The sequence below is a fragment of the Sciurus carolinensis genome, chromosome 11 (assembly GCF_902686445.1).
Source record: "Sciurus carolinensis chromosome 11, mSciCar1.2, whole genome shotgun sequence".
In the NCBI taxonomy this organism is placed as follows: Eukaryota; Metazoa; Chordata; class Mammalia; order Rodentia; family Sciuridae; genus Sciurus; species Sciurus carolinensis.
Genome location: NC_062223.1, coordinates 25,741,920 through 25,760,078, shown reverse-complemented (window position 1 = coordinate 25,760,078; position 18,159 = coordinate 25,741,920). Strand labels below are relative to the sequence as shown.

General features: G+C 35.7%; 1 protein-coding gene across 1 annotated transcript; it reads left to right on the top strand.

Annotated features, from left to right (window-relative positions):
* Positions 1-4,259: 4,259 nt before the first annotated feature.
* Positions 4,260-7,388, top strand: LOC124959273 (olfactory receptor 4C6-like). Its single transcript, XM_047517830.1, has 2 exons — positions 4,260-4,286; positions 6,483-7,388. The coding sequence occupies exons 1-2, from the start codon at positions 4,260-4,262 to the stop codon at positions 7,386-7,388; spliced, it is 933 nt and encodes a 310-aa protein (XP_047373786.1).
* Positions 7,389-18,159: the final 10,771 nt, after the last annotated feature.

Below are 18,159 nucleotides of genomic sequence, written 5' to 3'. Positions count from 1 at the left end.
TTTGTTATAGATCTTTGACTGTGGTTCCCTTGGTCTTGAAATTTGTCTTTTCTGAGAACAAAGACCCAGAATACCCATAGCAATCTTGACCAAACAGAGTAATGCTAGAGCTGGGTATGTTGATTTATGCCTCTAATCCAAGCAGCTTGGGAGGTTGAGAAGGAGGATCTCAAATTCAAAGCTAACCACAGAAAGTTAGCAAGGTTCTAAGCAATTTAGTGAGGAATAAACAATAGAAATAAATAATAAAATACAGTTGAGTGGTTAAGTACCTTGGGTTCAATTCCCTACACCAAAACAACAAAACAAAATAAAACACAAAAAAGTAATGCTGGAGGCATCACAGTACCTGATCTCAAATTATGCTATAGACGTATAGGGAAAAAAAAAAAAAAAAAAAAAGAACCAGCATGGTATTGCATCAAAACAAATGTGGTGAAGAGCAGGGAATGAAACAGAAGGCACACAGGCAGACCCACATAAACACAGTCAATTCATACTTGAAGTTGGTGCCAAAAATATATGTTGCATAGCCTTTTAAACCAATGGACATGGGAGAACTGAATATTCATAATTAGAAGAATGAAACTAGATCCCTAACTCTTGCCCTGTACAAAAGTCAAATCTAAGTGGATTAAAGACCTAGACTAGAAACTTTGTATCTGCTAGAAGAAAACATAGACTCTATGCTCTAACATATTGGCTCAGGAAGCAACTTCTTTAACAAGACCCCCAAAGAGAAGAAATAAAACCAAGAATCAATGAGAGAAATGGCGTCAAATTAAAACCTTCCACACAGCAAAAGGTTTGATAAATAGCATGAAGACTTAACCTATACAATGGGAGAAAATCTTTGCCAGCCACTCCTGTGACAAGAGATTAATATTCAGAATATATAAAAATTTTTAAAATTGCTTAACATACAACACACACACACACACACACACACACACACACACAAACTCAATCAACAAATGGGCAAAAGAACTAGAGATATTTCTCAAAAGAATAAATACAATGGCCAAATACTATATGAAAAAATGTTCAGTATCTCTAGAATTCAGTGAGATGCAATTCAAAATTACAGAGATTTCATGTCCAGCCTATAAGGATGGCAATTATCAAGAATATAAATAATAATAAATGGTGGTGAAAAACAGTACACTCATTCATACATTGTTGTTGGGACTGTAAATCAATACAAATGCTCTGGAAAGCAGTATGGAGATTCCTCAAAAAACTCAGAATGGGACCACCATATGACCCATCTATTCCTTTCCTTAGTATTTGTTCAAAAGAACTGAAATTAGCATACTATAATGATGCAGCTACATCAACAGTTTAAGCAGCATGATTCACAGTAGCCAAATTATGGCACAGTTGAGGTAACCATCAACAGACAAATGGATAATAAAATGGGCCATATACACAATGAACTTTACTCAACCAAGGAGAAGAATGAAAGTATGGCATTTGTTGCTAAATGGATGGAAATGGAGAATATCATGCTAAGGGAAATAAGTTTGACTCTGAAAATCAAGTGTCAGTTGTTTTCTCCCATGTTTGGAAGCGAGAGCAACTTATGGGAAAAAGTTGGGGGGGATGGATACCATAAAGAAAATGAAGATCAAAAGGAGATTGAGGGGGAGAAAAGCATGAAGGGAAAGGGGAGGATATGCAGAATGAATTTGAATAAATTACACTACTGCATATATAAACATACCACAGTGATTTCCACCTTTATGTATATCTATCTCCCAAATTAAAAATACGTAGATCAGTGAAAGGTAGACCAATAGAGTAGAAGAAGCAGAATATGGGAAGGGAGAAGGGAAGGGAAAGGGGGACACTGGGGATTGAGATGGAGAAAATTAAATTTCACTATTCATGATTATGTCAGCATGAACTCAATTGTTATGTACAACTATAACATACCAACAGAAGTGAAACACAAGAAGAAAAGAGAAAAAGTGAAAATATAATCTGTAGTCTTTGTGATTTTAGTTTTAAAATCATGGAATCTCAAATCAACTTCTGAGAGTACTTTTTGATTGACCCATAAATCTCTGCATATGCATGTGTTCTTCTTTAATAGGCACTCTTTACCACCCCAGTTCCAAAGCAATAATCATCATTCTATGAATAAACACTGCCCTCTTTCAGAACTCAGGTCCTTTTAAATTTCAGATCTTAGATTTAATAGGTACACAGGCATTATACAAAGGTACACTGTTCCATCCCAGTGTATTCAGTGTTCTATTCCAGAACAGAACAGGAAAGAAAAAAACCTTCAAATAGAAATACAGCTGTTTAAGAAGAAAGAAAGAAAAAAATACTCTTTGGAGACATAGAGAGTTACAAACACTTGAGGAAGTGTAAAACAACACAAAATTTTGTCATGGAAAGTCCATGCTGATGGAAAAATTCCAAGTCCCATGGGCTTTTGTGAGGTAGCTGTATGGATTTGTGATCTCTCAGGGAAACTTCTTCATATTCTACTGGAAATCAAGGAGGAAGCTTTGCTTGTTCATTTTTTCCTGAGATGTTGAAGGCAGCACTCAAAGAATAGTGAAAACACTGTCCATTTTGACTGCTAGGGATACTCTTCCTGACCCACTTAGAGGCAGAAGGAAGAGTTGGAAATAGCCTTCATATTTTTGGCACCATTGAATTGAATTTCTTCTCTTCATTCAGGATAGGAAGTTATCATCACCAGGATTCTCAAGAAAATGATATATGGTGAGATTCTTACTTCACAGATTTCATTTTCAATGGGGATTTCAAACTGTGATTCAGGGCTAAAAAGTGTGGGTATTGTGGCCAGGTACCATATTTAATGCAGTGGATGGGCCTATCAAGACTGTGTGTGCTTGAGCTAACTTACTAATCTTTCTGGCTCTCAGACTCATCTTTAATGAGGACTGCATTTCCAAGTTTAAAGAATGTGCATGCATATGAAACAATACATAGAGGCCCACGGAACAGCTCTTGATCCCTAAAAGATGCCCAATAAACAAAACCTCTCACAACAGCAGCTATTTTAAAAGAATCAAATCTTTAAAAGTCCAGATGGAGTGGTGTGGTTAGAAGAATCTATTTCTTCAAAAGTAATGAAATTAGAGGTTTATTTAGATTTTCATCTTCAAGTTAAATCCAAGTGACTTAGAAATGTTACAAGTGCACATTTTTTGTTCTAGCTTTCCAAGAGCATGTTATTTGATCTTTCTAAACACACTTTCATTGATTCTTTATCTTCTAATGTTTTCTCTGTCCTTGTATTTCAGACTAAAATGTGGAATTTTCAGAGGCCCTACAAAGAATGCTGATATGTGGGTGTGATAAATTCAAGAGCTCTCAACCATACCTTTCACAGTTATTGATGTAGATGGTGGTATTTATTATTTCTACAACCACAAACTGGCAAATGAAAATGGGAGGACTCTAAGGTAAGAAATAGGTACTAAAATCACAGATTGGAGTCCTCTGATTTATCTCTGTCCATTTAACTTTCCTTAAGTGCATTTGATATCACAAGTAGCATTAGGTTCCTGCCTGAGAATTGTTTAGGAAAGATCACAGTTGGTGGAATTCTAAACTTCTTTGATTTTAGCTGTTGTTTCTTGGTCTTTCCCTTAAAATACTAAGACAAGAGGAAAAAGCAGGCTCATACATCCATTGGGAAGAAAAGGTGGAAACAGAGAGATGGATTTCTTTTTCCAAAATCCAGAAATATTAAGAGTATAAACATTGAGATATTGAGGGAAATCAACAGAGCTACATTGAAAGGGGAGGAAAGGTACTGAAATCTGAAAGGAACCTATTTCCCTGGTAGTTATGAAAAAGAATATGGTGTGAGAGACAAATGAGAAATGAACCATTTATAGGTGAATGATAATCTTGAATAAAACAATATGGTGGATTGAATAAACTTGCAGGTAGGGTAATCACAAAGATTTAAAATTATTAAGATTTTAAGATTTTAAATTATTCTTTTAATTTGCAAAAGTATTTATTTAGAAATCATTTATTTAGAATACAAATGCAAATGTGAATGATACACACATATATATACATATAAATACATCTGAACTTTTCTGCTTGAATTAGAGTTACAAAGCACTACTCACGTAATGAAGTTACTCCTCATCCCTGTTTTAGGTTTGAATGTTGTATGTACTTAAACTTGAAACAGAAGTTCTGTTATTTTTTGAAGGATGTTGGTAGAATGGGTTTTGATTAAAATGAATGAGAAGGAAACAATGGGCAATGTGGGCAGTGGAGCACAGGCAGGTGACCTTGTCAAGGTCACTGCCCTAGGAGATGGCCCACCACCCACAGTTCATGCTGCCATGGGGCACTGAGCAATCTCAGGAAGACCCAGCCTAATCAAGGGCATGGCTTTTGAGAAGAGAAAGGTCATCAGATATTCAAGGAGAAAGATGAACAGAATGTAATAGAATGTGAATTTACAATTTATATCAAAACACATGCATAAAGGATGGGGAGTGATGGGCCATGGTATAGCTATTCATACAAAGTTTACAAAAAAAAGTCTATAATAGTTTAAAATTTCAAGGTATGATTCTTTTAAATATTAGCATGTTAGCTTCACCTTTGCAAACAAATTTTCTTCAAACCTCATATACTTTCTAAATTGTTTAATTAATTAATTAATTATTTTTACAGACTACATTTTGATTTGTTGTACAGAAATGGGGTAGATCATTTTGTTTCTATGGTTGTACAGGATGTACAGTCATACCATTCTTGTAATCATAACTGTGGAGGGAATGATTTCTGTCTCATTCCATGATTTTTCATACCCCCTCTCTCTCCTTTCCTTTTTGAACTGTTTAAAGGAAGAATCTGGTGCTGTGCTTTTAAATTTATGTGCAATATTAGATGATCTTCAAATGATAACCAATTTCCATTGTAAATTTAAACCCTATAATTTTTATATATTTCCCTTACAAATTGTAAAATTATATTTAAAATAAAATATCTGTTCCAATGGGGGAAATTACCAGAAATTTTCTTCTGTGCTAGGCACAAAGGCATAAACTTGTAATACCAGAGCCTCAGGAGAGTGAGGAAGAAAGATCACAAATTTTAGAATAGTGTGGGCAACTTAGGAAGACCTTGTCTCAAAATAAATGAATGAATAAATAAATAAATAAATAGGACAGAGGAGGTAACTCAGTAGTAAAGTGTCCCTGAATTCAATTTCCAGTAACTACCACACACATAAAATTCCAAAAAATGCTTTACCTTTTCTATCCTCATATTATTAATTTTTTGTTTAGTCATAGCATCATGTGAAATTAATGTGCAATAATTTGCAAAATCAGCTTACTCTTATTGAGTATTTTAGATATTCACTGTTTCATATGATAATGCATTATCTTCTGGAATAAAGGTTTTCCATGCCATTTCAATCTTAGAATAAATTTTTAAGATTGGGGTTACTAGTACAAGTCTATGATTCTGAAAGTATTTACCCACATTGTTTTGAAAATGCTTACATGAATGAACCAGTTTCATTGTGATATTAGTAGATATAACTAATAAACAGCCTGATTTTTAAGATACATATTTCATTCTTATGCCAATCCAATTTCTAGCTTATTTGTGTTTGTTAATACTGCTTAAAAACAATGCCAACATTGATATTTCCATTTTCTTTTGATCCATTCTTGGTAAAACTGTTCATAATGACTGTGCACTTGATTCTTGTAGGTCAGGCAGCTGGGCCACTGGTACTACTGCTATGGTCCAGAAGAGGAGAGAGGAGCAGGGTGGTTTGTTTATGAAATAGTCACACTTGACTATTTCATGATGGAGTTGAAACTTCTAGCATTTTGGTAGCCAAAAATGAAAAATTTTTTATTGAATTTTTATTTTTAATAAATTCAGATCAGGAAAATCCTTGCTTACAGAGTGTAGAAACTTCCTGAACACCTCTCACTCATTATCTCCTACTATTATCCTCTTATATTTTCAAAGATACATCTGTCAAGATGATGAAATAAACATGGATATTTTAATCTTAACTAATTTTAAATAATTTCAAATAATCTTATTTTATTTATATTTAAGTGATTTCATTCGGCTGCTGTGTTTGTTCTGCTGTAGGAATCTTAATGATAACTGATTGAATTTAAGACAATTACTTTTTAAAGATGTGAAATCATGAACCATGAGCACAAAATGTTCTCCATTGCCAATATTTTGATGCGAATTTTAAGTGTTTCTTTATATGATTGATGTAAGTGTTGGTTTGTTTAGATTTGATGCATGCTTCAATTATTTCAATTCCAGAATAGTACTGCTTTTAGAGCATCTCAGATAAAGTAGGGAGAGGGTATATAAGACAACATACCAAAAATGTCTAGCACACCTAGTGGTTGCTAATTAAAAAGGATAATCCTTCTGCAGATTTTCCAGTGCAGAGTGACATGTTGTCCTCAGCCCACATTTAATAGGAGAATCCAAACAACGTGACTGAATTCATCCTTTTGGGCATTACAAAGAATCCAGAGCTGAGGAAAATACTCTCTGGTTTGTTTCTAATCCTGTATGTGGTCACAGTACTGGGAAACCTGTTCATCGTGGTGACCATAAGTGCAAGTCAGAGTCTGAAGTCTCCCATGTACTTTTTCCTTGCTTCCTTGTCCCTCATGGATGTCACCTACTCTTCAGTCATTGCCCCCAAGTTGATCGTGGACTCCCTCTCTGAGAGCACTGCCATCTCCCTCGAGGGCTGCATGACCCAGCTCTTCGCAGAGCATTTCTTTGGAGGTGTGGGGATCATCCTACTCACCGTGATGGCCTGTGACCACTACGTGGCCATCTGCAAGCCCCTGCACTACAGCAGCATCATGAGTCCTCGAGTGTGCTGCCTGGTGGTGGGAGGGGCCTGGGTGGGCGGATCCATGCATGCAACAATACAGCTTCTCTTCATGTACAGAATACCTTTCTGTGGCCCCAATGTCATCGATCACTTTATGTGTGACTTGTTTCCACTGTTGGAATTGGCCTGCATGGACACCCATGTCCTGGGTTTCTTGGTCATCCTCAACAGTGGGGTGATATGTGTGACCATCTTCCTCATCCTGCTGGCCTCCTACATGGTCATCCTCTGCTCCCTGTGGTCTTACAGCTCTGAAGGGAGGCACAAAGCCCTCTCCACCTGTGGGTCCCACCTCTCAGTGGTGGTGTTGTTCTTTGTGCCATGTATTTTCTTGTATGTGAGGCCTGTGGTCACTTACCCCATAGACAAGGTGATGGCTGTGTCCTTTACCATTGTTGAACCAATGTTAAATCCCTTGATTTACACCTTGAGGAATGCCGAGGTGAAGAGTGCCATGAGGAAACTATGGGTGAAGTGAGGGGCCCTGGTGGTCACTAGATTGCATTCCAAGGAACAGATTTGTCTTACACAGCCAGTAGAGTCATAGTTTCCCCAGAACTCCAATCCACTGGGCACCGGCAACCAGATGCATCATTTTATTTTATTTTTTTATTATTTTATTTTATTTCTGTTATTTTTATTTTTATTGGTTCTTTTCAGTTACACATGACAGCAGAATCAGTTTCTTAAAAAACAAGTCAAGATACTACAGGGTCCTGTCCAGGACCTCACACGGGTACATTTTGTAGTACATCACCTTCCCCACAAGACACTAGGCACACTTTTAAATTAAATTCTATTTTGAACAACCCTAGTCTTCCCAAGTCTCAGTTTTTAAATTTATTATTATTTTTTTCTTTTTGAGATGAGCTGTCCTAAAGCCTTTGCTAGGCTGAGTCTCTGAATTTTTTTTTCTATTTCCATATAAACTCCTATGAGTTACTTCCTGATGATTTTCCTCAAACCTTCCCTTCAGCTGTTCTCCACTGCTATATCCAGGTTTTTACTTCAACATCAAAAATCAAAAATTATACTTTAAAATACTTCTTGAGGTTCAGTTTCTCTTTTCCCCTCACCAAATCACAATTCTTGTCAATGCAGGGATTACTTTTATTCCTTCCTGCTGTAGCCCCAGTGGTTAGGACACTGGTGGTCACTCAGTATGTGTTTAATAAACTTTATTGGATGATTCCAAGTCCAGAATATTTGCAAATAAACATAAAATGTGGGGAATATAAATACATGTCAGCACTATAGGAGGTTAGAATCCCCCAGTTGGCATACTGCCAAGTGTCCCATTGGACACACTATTATTTGTTCGTGTGGTGTGTAATAAGGAGGCCACAAGTATGCCAAGATTCTCAACTACTTCTTGCCACTACTTGTGGATTCAGAATGCTTTTAAATCAAGTGTCTATGTCTTGAAGTTATACATTCTCTCTGGGACTGGATCAACTGTATCGACTTATTTATTTTATAGGTTCTTTTTTGTTATGCATACCTGGACTAATTTTATTGACTATGGGAAAACAATTTTGCTGTTACCTTCAAGATACCTATATCCAAATCCAAAGGATATTTATTTTCACCAAGATTCTTCTATGAAAAAGACTAAAAGACACTGATGGTGTTTTCACGTCACTTGTCCTGATGAAGCCTAAGGTCCTAGTATGATTTGGCAAACTGTTTCCTTATTAAAACAAGTATCTATGATATATGTGAGGACAACAATTTCAGCATGAGTTATGGTTTCAAATAAAGCAACATTTAAGTCAAATATTGTTATTTTGAATTAAACCAAGTACATGCAATAAGCATCTAACTCTAAAAATCTGTATTTGTAACTTTAAGATTCATTTGTTCATTTAAAGATAGTTGTTCCATTCTTCTCTCACTCCCCACACCCCTATCCACATTATATATCATTCTCCACTTACCAGGGAAAACATATGGCCTTTGTTTTTTGAGGATTGTCTTATTTCACTTAGCCTGATATTCTCTAATTCCATCCAGGGGTATGAAAAATGGTGGAATGAGACAGACATCATTACCCTATGTACACATATGATTACATGAATCTACATCATATACAACCACAGAAATGAAATTATGTGCCCCATTTGTGTACAATGAATCAAAATGCAGTCTGTAAAATTTTTTAAAAAATTAAATAATAAATAAATCCTGGAGGAAAAAAAAAAAGGTCATTGCTGAGTTTGTATAAACTTCCCATACTTCACTAGGAGCTGGGTTACAGCAGTGAATAAGAAACTCATCTTCCTTATGTCTCAGAGCTTTAATGTTAGTGCAAGAAACAGACAGACAACTTATGAAAATGAAAATAAAAACTTATGGAGCCATCACAAGATAGGCTAATTTTAATGCAGTAGTGTGAAGGTGACTGGGGAGCTCTGTGGAGGTGGGTCAGGGGCTTTCTGAGGGGAATACCTACACTGAAATCTGAATGATGAGAAGAACCATCCTCAGACATATCCATGGGAAGAGAAAATGTTATGCAGAGAGGACCCTGAAGTGAAGAGTGTGCACTGAGTTGGGGTCAGGTGAGAGAGGAAAGGCAGGCCAGGCCAATGGTATTAGTTTTTTTCTTTTTTTTTTTTTACTTTTTTATTTCTTCTAATTTGTATCCTTAAGTTAAAACAGAGCAGTGGCATCAAAAAACTCTGCTACTTTGAACCTGGCATGGATGATAAAGAAAATACAGAAAAATTCAATACTTATGCCTACAATACTCAGTAGGCATTTTATTAGTGTTGATGGGGAAGGGGAAAATTAACAAGAAGTGATCTCTTATCTTAAAAAATCTTCCCGTGACCCGATGTCATGGACTACCCTGAGTCCTCTCCTTTGCAGCAAAACTCAAGAGATCGCTGTAGTTCTTGTCTCTCATCTCCTTTTCTATTAATCTAAAAGCACTTTTAAATCATACTTCACTATCTAAGGCTTTCTGAAAGTCTGTGTGGAAAAATATCAAATGACTCCTATGTCATTAAATTGAATAACCATTGCTCATCTCTCACCCTAGGAAATAAAATCCATCATGTGAATTTTAAATGAGTTTTTAAATGAGTTTTTCTGACACACTCTCTTAACAAGACTAAAATTCTCTAATATCTCCAGCTTAGAATTATTTCTCAATGCTATGATGTGTAAATCCAACTTTCTCTATGACCTTCTCCCTGGGACAGATATTTTCTCAAAATGAACAAGTTCAAGGCTGTATTCCTGGATCTACATTTATCTGCAAGCCTATTCTACCTACAACATTTTCTGTTAATTAATGGCACTTTTGGTCGATCTGTGTCACATCTAATATCCAGTCTATCAGGAAATCCTCTGGAATCAACTTGCAGCATATACACAAAATTCAACCACTTCCAATCACTTTTAGAGCTATCTTTGAGAAACTCAAAGCCTATGCTTACTAGAATAGAGTGAGAAATTTTTGATCAGGTCTTAACTGGCACTCCAGCCAATAGCAGGTTAGAGGGAAGTGTCACACTAAGAAAGAGAGGCATATCTGACAAAATTATGATAGAAAGAGTGTCAGAGGGGCAATCAGTCTGGATTCTACTCCACTTTCCCATTTATACATGAGGAACTGTGACAGAAAACAATCTTATTGGGGATCCCTAAGCCTTCATGGTAGGAAAACAATCCTGTGCATCTTCATCTCTTCTGGAGATAACAGCAAATAATATCATGGAGGAATGAGCTTTTACGAAGTCATCTGAATAATTTCTGCAGTGGAGTCACTGAAAGCCTAAAGTCTGCAAAATTGCTGCCCAACAGAGGGAACAGAGCAAATCCCAATCTGTTGCCCAGGAGCACAATGCTTCTCCTAACTCATGAAGACTCCTAAGTGCATACAAAGGGCCCTTTCCAAGTCTGACTAGACTCAGTCTTCTTGCTGCTTAGGTGATGCCCTGACACCAACCTCTCTCAATAGAAGGGGGCCCATGGGTTCCCAGATCAGTCACTGAATTTTTAGAACCACCTGAGTCCTCCTCTTTTATCAACTTGAGTCCACAGTAATTCTTCCTGCTCACCAAGAAATCCTTGTGAGCAAAAACAGAACTGTTCCCTGTGCCAGTGAGTTTGCTATAAGTCTGAAAGACTGCAAAAAGCAATGCCCAGCAAGAATAAGAGAGATAGACCTGAACCACTATCCATGTACATAGGCTAGTCCTCACAAACTGAAGGATTCTGAATGCACACAAAGTACCACCAACACATACATCTGAGAGTACTCCACTAGGCAGAGGACACTGTTGCATGGGCTCCTTTGCAATAATTGAGGACTCACAGGTTCCCAGGGCAACCATGAAGCTTTTGAAGTCATCTAGACCTGTACAAGAGGAAGGTTAGGTGAAGTCTTTTGATCAACACAGTTATTGGTGCTTCACACTGTACACCAAGGAAATGCAAGAGCAAATAAATTTTCTACCTGCACCAGAGAGGGACCCAGCTATAAGTCTACTGGCTGATAGGGCTACTACTAAACTTCTAAATTTGCCTATGTTCACTCCAGATGAGAGGAAGTTGAGGAGAATACTAGATATATAGTCTACAGTGACTGAGTTTTGCAAATTTTTAAGCAAGACCCTGACCCTAGATAAAACAAATTCAAAACAACCCACACCAATGCTGAACCCAGTGGTTGGGATGCTGCCTCCCCTTTCCCTCCAGAGCCATTCAGAGGCTGTGTAACCAAGTCTCAGACACATTGGTCATGCTTCTGATACCTAGCTCATTTCAACTCTGGAAGAACCTGAAAGAATATAGCTAAGTACCTCGGCAAGGAGAAATTTCAGTAATTTTTAAATGTGTTTTTGATTTTGCCTCTTGTAGTCATACTTGACTGAATGAATTTATTATTATGACTAGATTAACCTTTTTATTTCACCTGTATAACCACTGAATTTTGTAGTATTAAATGATTGCAATTTTTACTTTAATTAAATTATAAAAATATCAGTCAAATATTAGAAAATAGCTGATACTGATAAAGAAATCTTACATATTTCACCTTATTTGTGATTAATGACTTTAGAAAAATGTTACCACATGATCTTATGTCTGCGTATCTAGAATCCAGGTTAAGAAAAGGTAAGATTACTATTGCTCTTGAAGGAAGAGATCTTAAATGACTTGTCCAGGGTGATATGACTAACTAGAAAATTTGTACTAGAACCTTCATCTTAAGTTTTATGTTCAGATCAACACTGGAGAAATGTAGGAACATATTATTTTCTAGCAATAATCACATGTAAATGTGTGTGGAAAAAAGTTTTCAGTGAATTGCTTAATTTCAAAGACAGCTATTAACTTTATAAATGAATATTTCAAAATATTGATTCTGTGAGAAATGATTAGTATGTATTTAGGCATTATGACACTGTCAAGTTTGATGTCCATTCTAAATCAAGGGAATTAAAAATAAAAGAATTACAGGCTTTGAGGAAAGAGAAGATACAGACTAATGATATAGAACACTTTTTCAGACAAATAATAACAAATTTTCTTTTCAGCTGATCTCGGGAAAGAGATGGACATACCTTTATTGGAGGCATTTAGAACTACAAATAGGACAAGAAAACAACTTCTCCATGACATAGAATATTAAAATGCTAAGGATTCAGAAGAAAGAAAGAATTCTAAAAGCTTCAAGAGATAAATACCAAAACTCTTAGAGAGGCAAACCCACCATAAAAATAGCAGTTTTCTCAGAAGAAAATCCAAAGAACCAGGGGGCATAGAGTGATGTACCACAATCCTTGAAAGAAAAGAAAAGCCAAATTAGAATACTATACCCAGCAAAGATATCCTTCTGAACTGAATGAAAAAGAAAGATAAGCACAAACTGAAGGAATTCATGACCTCTAAGTCAGCATTTCATTCTACATATAGAACAGGAAGATAAAAATCACTGAAAGCATATGGGAAAGAATAAACCATATTAGAAACATAGGTAAGCAAATGATAACTAGGAGTAATTAAAAAATTAGAAATAAACAAAATGATAGTAAATAACACATACCTCTCCATAATAACAATGGAAGTGAATAATCTTAATTAACCAATTAAAAGATATAGACTAGCAGATTATATTGAAATACAAGGTTCAGTTATTGTATCTTATCTCCAATGAACACATTTCACAGGCAAACACATTTAGAGACTTGAAGTGAAAGGAATGGAAAATGAAATTCCATGCAAGTGGAATCTAAGAGCTAGAAGTACCTGCTCCAATATCCGATGAAACAGACTTGAAGTCAAAAGTATTCAGAAGAGGCAAAAAGGTCATTACATATAAGTAAAGGTTATAATCCAAAAAGATACATGATTGTAAATACTTATGCTTCAAATATTGAGGAACCAAATTTCATTAAATAAATATTATTGAATATAATGGAACTGATAGACTCTCAATACAATAAAAATAGGAGATATCTATACATCTCTCTCGTGACAGTAAATCAGCAAAGCCCTATTATATTTAAACTGTGCTACAGATCAATTGGACTGAACAAACATCTACAGAATATTTTACCCACTAACAACTGAGTGTAATTTTTTAGCTACCCATAGAACTTTCTCCACTTATCTTACACTAGATGATAAAACAAGACTTAGCAAATTGCAAAAATATATTGAAATAATTTCTTGGATTTTTCATATCATAATTGAATGAAATTAGAAAAACAATAACTACTGGAACTATGAAAACACATGGAAATTGAACAACATACTTTGGAATGATTAATGGCTCATTGAAGAAATTAAGAGAGAAAATTAAAAATACTCAAAATTAAACAAAAATGGAAACACAACATCCAGATCTCTGGGATACAAAAAAGGCAATGCTAAGAAGGAAAAGAAGGAAGTTGTGAGTGCCTACATTAGAGAGAGAGAGAGAGAGAGAGAGAGAGAGAGAGAGAGAGAGAGAGAGAGAGGGAGGAAGGGAGGGGGAACTCTCAAATCAGAAACCTAATGATGTATCTTAATGTCTTAGAAAATAAAATAACAAAGCAATTCTGAAACTAGTAGAGGGGGAAAAGTAATAAGTACTGGAGCTGTAACAAATGAAATACAAAATGAAAGAATTTAAAAGAAGGATCAATGCAACATATATTGACTTGAAAAAGTAAATAAACCCATAGCTAAACTAAAAAGAAAGACCCAAAACTTAAAAGGAGACTCAAATTGATAAAATTGGAGAGAAAAATGGGAATAGTATAAGAGATACCACTTTTTCCAGAGAATTATTGGGGAATACTTTGAAAATGTATATTCCAATAGATTGTAAAATCTAGACACATTTCAAGACACATATGATCTATCAAAACAGAGACAAAGGGAAACAGAAAACCTAAACAGACCAATTATAAATCATTACAATATATACATGTATGATTACACAAATGGTATGAATCTACATCATGCACAACCATAGAAACAAAAAGCTGTACCCCGTGTTTGTACACTGAATCAAAAATGCAATCTGTAAAAATTAAAAACAAAATTATCCTTCCTATTCCCACCACCAAAAAGCCCAGGGTCTGATCAAATAACAGTTTAATTTTACCAGATCTTTAAAGATCTCAAATTATTCCCTGAAATTAAAGGGAGGAGATGCTCTCAAACTCATTCTATGAGGCCTGTATGACCTTGATACCAGAACAAAATAATGGTAGTTCAAGTAAGAAAACTGCAGACCAATAGCACTGATAGACATAGATGAAAAAAGTCCTCAAAAATATTTGTAAATCAAATTCAACTATACCTTAAACAGATCATGCAACATGAACTACTTGTTTACATTCCAGGGTACAAAAATATTTAGCATAACATAATTAATAAATGTAATATACTACATAAATAGAACAAAGATAAAAAATCAGGTGATCATCTCAATAGATGTAGAAATAGCCTCTGACAAAATTTGACACCCATACATGGGGATGTAGTCCAGTGATTAGTGACTTTGAGTTCAATTCCCACTACCCCAACAAATGAACAAAACAACAACAATAACAATACAAAACAAAAAAAAATGCTGGAGGAATCATAATAACTGAGCTCAAATTATAATATAGAGTTATCATAACAAAAACAGCATGGTATTGCATCAAAACAAAGTGAAGACACAGAGACAAACCCACAAAGACACATTCATCTCATACGTGAAGTAGGTGCCAAAAGTATATGTTGGAGAAAAGACAGCCTTTTAAACCAATAGACATGGGAAAACTGAATATTTATAGGTAGAAGAATGAAGCTAGATCCCTAACTCTTACCCTGTACAAAAGTCAAATCTAAGTGGATAAAAGACGTAGACTAGAAACTTTGCATCCGCTAGAACAAAACTACATATTGGCTCAGGATTCAAGACTTTAACAAGACCCCCAAAGAGAAGAACTAAAACCAAGAATCAATAAGAAGGATGGTATCAAATTAAAAACCTTCAGCACAGCAAAAGGCTTGACAAATAGCATGAAGATAGAGCCTATACAATGGGAGAAAATCTTTGCCAGGGACTCCTGTGACAAGAGATTAATATCCAAAATATATAAAGAATTTTAAAAATTGCTTAACACACAACACACACACACTCACACACACACACACACACAAAACCCAATCAACAAATGGGCAGAACTAAATAGACATTTCTCAAAAGAATAAACACAAATGACCAAATAATATATGAAAAAATGTTCAGTGTCCCTAGCATTCAGGAAATACAAATCATGACTACATTGAGATTTCATCTCACTCCAATCAGAATAGCAATTATCAAGAATATAAATAATAATAACTGCTGGTGAAAAATAGCATACTCATTCATACATTGTTGGTGGCAATGTAAATTAGTACAACCCCTCTGGAAACAGTATGCAGATTCCTCAAAAAATTTGGAATTGGACCACCATATGACCCACCTATCTCATCCCTTACTTTTATTCAGAAGAACTGAAGTCAGCATACTCTAGCGATACAGTCACATGTGTTTATAGCAGCACAATTCACAATAGCTGAATTATGGAACCAGACCAGGTAACTAAAAACAGATGAATGGATAATAAAATGGTCTACACACACAATGAATTTTACTCAACAAAAATGAATGAAAGTATGGCATTTGTTGGTAAATGGAAGGAAGTGGAGAATATCATGCTAACTGAAATAAGCTTGACTCTGAAAATCAAGTGTTAAATGTTTTCTCTAACATATGGAAACAAGAACAGGGGGATGGATACCATAAAGACAAAGAAGATCAGTGGAGTAGAAGGAGATTTGAGAGGGAGAAAGGAGTGAAGGGAAAGGGGAGGAAATGCAGAATGAATTTGATGAAATTACACTACTGCAGATATAAACATACCACAGTGATTTCCCTCTTTATGTATATCTGTTTCCCAAATTAAATATACATAGATGAATGAAAGGTAGACCAATAAAGTAGAAGGAGAATATGGAGAGGGATGGGGAAAGGGAAAGGAGGACACTGGGGACTGAGATGGAGTAAATTAAATTTTATTGATGCATGATTATGTCTGAACCAATGAACTCAGCTATTATGTATACTCATAACAAACCAATAGGGGCAAAAATACAAAGGAAAAAGTGAAAAGTGAAAAATTAACCTCTAGTATTTTGATTTAAAATCATGGAATCTCAAAAATCAACTTCTGAGAGAAAAAATTACATTTTGATTAACACATAAATCTCCCCATATACATATGTGTTCTCTAATAAGAAATCTTTATTATCCCAGTACCAATGCTATACGTCTTCCTATGAAAGTTTGCTGTCCCTCTTCCAGAATACTATTGTTCAGAAAATGTTGGTCTACATTGTGACTCTTGGGAGCAGTATACTGATTTTAGTGACCATTGTCCTTAGCCTTGCACTGCTGGGCTTCCCCATGTACTTCTTCTTGGGGTGATCCTGACTTTTCTGGGTTCGTGGTTTTTCTCTACCATGGCCCCAAGGTTGATTACAGATTTGCTCTATGAAAGGAAAATCATCTCCTATAATGGATGTATGATTCAACTCTTTGCTGAACACTACTTTGGTGGGGCAGAGGTGATTATCCTCACAGTCATGGCCTTTGACCTCTATGTGGCCATTTGCAAGCCCTTGCACTACTCTTCCATCATGAACTGGAGGCTCTGTGTCATTCTGGTGGGGGTGGCCTAGACAGAGGGCTTCTTGAACTCCATCATTCATATTTTCTTTACTTTCCAGCTGCCCTTTTGTGGCCCCAATATCATTGATCATTTCTTATGTGACTTGTACTCATTACTGGAGCTGGCCTGCACCGACACTTACATCTTTGCACTTTTTGTGGTTGTCAACAGGGGGTTTTCTGGATTATAATATTCACCATGTTGCTTGTCTCCTATGGTGTCATCTTGCTCTCTTGGAGAACACACAGTGCTGAAATGCTGAGGAAAGCTCTGTCCACCTGTGGACCTCACATTGCTGTTGTGGTTTTGTTCTTTGTTTCATGCATATTGACATATGCACAGCCTCCATCTGCTTTGACAAGATGGTTGGAATGTTGTATACCATGTAACCCCTTTGCTCAATCTTTTGATTTATACTTTTAGGAATATGGAATTGAAAAATGCCATGAAGAATGTGTAGAAAAGATTGGTGGTGGTTTCTGATGAATAACAAAATTATCAAATTTTATAAAAATAATATAATTAGTAACAAATTCAAAATGATCTTAAACAAAAAACTTGATGGGACCCTCATTATTTCTAAAGTGGTAACACAATTCAATAGAAAAGTCACTATTGTGGGACTGGAGATGATTTCACTGTCTTATCAGGTCTCCACTTAAGGTGGCAAGTCAATCTTTATTACATAAATTGAAGATAATTGCATTTTATGCTTCCTTAAAATCTAATAATAGTTAAATGAAAAAAAAAAAAAACATTTCAGACTGTGGTCCATTGACTCCATGCTTTGAAAAATTTTGTGGAGGGATGGCCAAAGTATCAGAAATTAGAGATGGATGCTTGTTCAGTCTTTCAAGTAAGAAGTTTTGATTTAAGTTGTTGATCTCAGTGATACTGGAGAAAAACCAACTGGAACACAGGAGGGACATTCAGAAGAACATTAGTGGAAATTTCACTGTAGGTTTCCTGTTTGCTGTGACCCTATTCTTTAAGGTGGGTCCATTACCATCTGTACAGGCTTAGTCTTTCTTGAATTTC